General features: G+C 39.6%; 1 protein-coding gene across 1 annotated transcript in view; it reads left to right on the plus strand.

The window, feature by feature from the left end:
* The first annotated feature begins 383 nt into the window (after positions 1-383).
* The window catches only part of sall3a (spalt-like transcription factor 3a), a 13,737-nt gene continuing 13,302 nt past the window's right edge, over positions 384-818 (plus strand). Inside the window, exon 1 of the mRNA XM_052617533.1 lies at positions 384-582. Within this exon, the coding sequence (XP_052473493.1) occupies positions 501-582 (82 nt within the window). The 5' untranslated portion in view covers positions 384-500. The remainder of the gene's footprint in view (positions 583-818) is intronic.

Raw genomic sequence — 818 nt, forward strand, 5'->3', positions numbered from 1 at the left:
CTTTATCGAAAGAAAGAGACGCGATTATTATGTTACGCGTTCATCGTATCGACTAATGGAAGAGTGGAACTTGCGAACCAGCAGAAAAGTTATTCTGAACAGGAACAACCCGTACCATTTAACTCTCACTAACTGTTGGGAATATACATTTATACAATTTATGGTTCAGAGTAAAATCATGCTAAAATGAACTTCTGAGGATAAGCCTAACAAAGCAAAGAAGGCAATTGACCCTCCTCCTGTCTCTGGGCGTTAGAGGTGATTTTGGGTGGATGGTGAAATTGGAAGGTGAAGTAGTAAATTGCGGAATCCGTCCCTCATTTCCATATATAAGTGTGCCAGCTGGAGCTCTGCCAATCCAAAGTATCATTGACTGTCATAATGATACATCCACATAACAGCAGATCATCTCCGTTATTTTGCATCTTGACTTGTTGAGATTTTCAGCGGATCTCTGCTTATGTAGGCTTTATGAATGAGGAAGATCTCGCAGCGGAAGAATGTCCCGTCGAAAGCAAGCAAAACCACAGCAGCTGAGATCGGACGAGGACCCTTCACTTCTGGAGCTGCTTCCTGAGCACGGTGAGCAATCCCTTTTCCATGTAGTGCGTTATTAAATCAGCACAAACAACGGACTCTTTTTAATTATAAGGTATTATTCTAAAATGGTTTTATTCAATGCATTTGCACATACTTTGCAAGCTTATTTCGCAGTTTACTAAAATTGTTATGCATTGTTTTGTTTTTCGCTTTTCTTATATGGAGTAGACTACGACACGTGAGACTTAATTTTTCTGACCTTATATTTTAGCATATCT

This window comes from Carassius gibelio, chromosome A16 (assembly GCF_023724105.1).
Source record: "Carassius gibelio isolate Cgi1373 ecotype wild population from Czech Republic chromosome A16, carGib1.2-hapl.c, whole genome shotgun sequence".
NCBI classification, from domain to species: Eukaryota; Metazoa; Chordata; class Actinopteri; order Cypriniformes; family Cyprinidae; genus Carassius; species Carassius gibelio.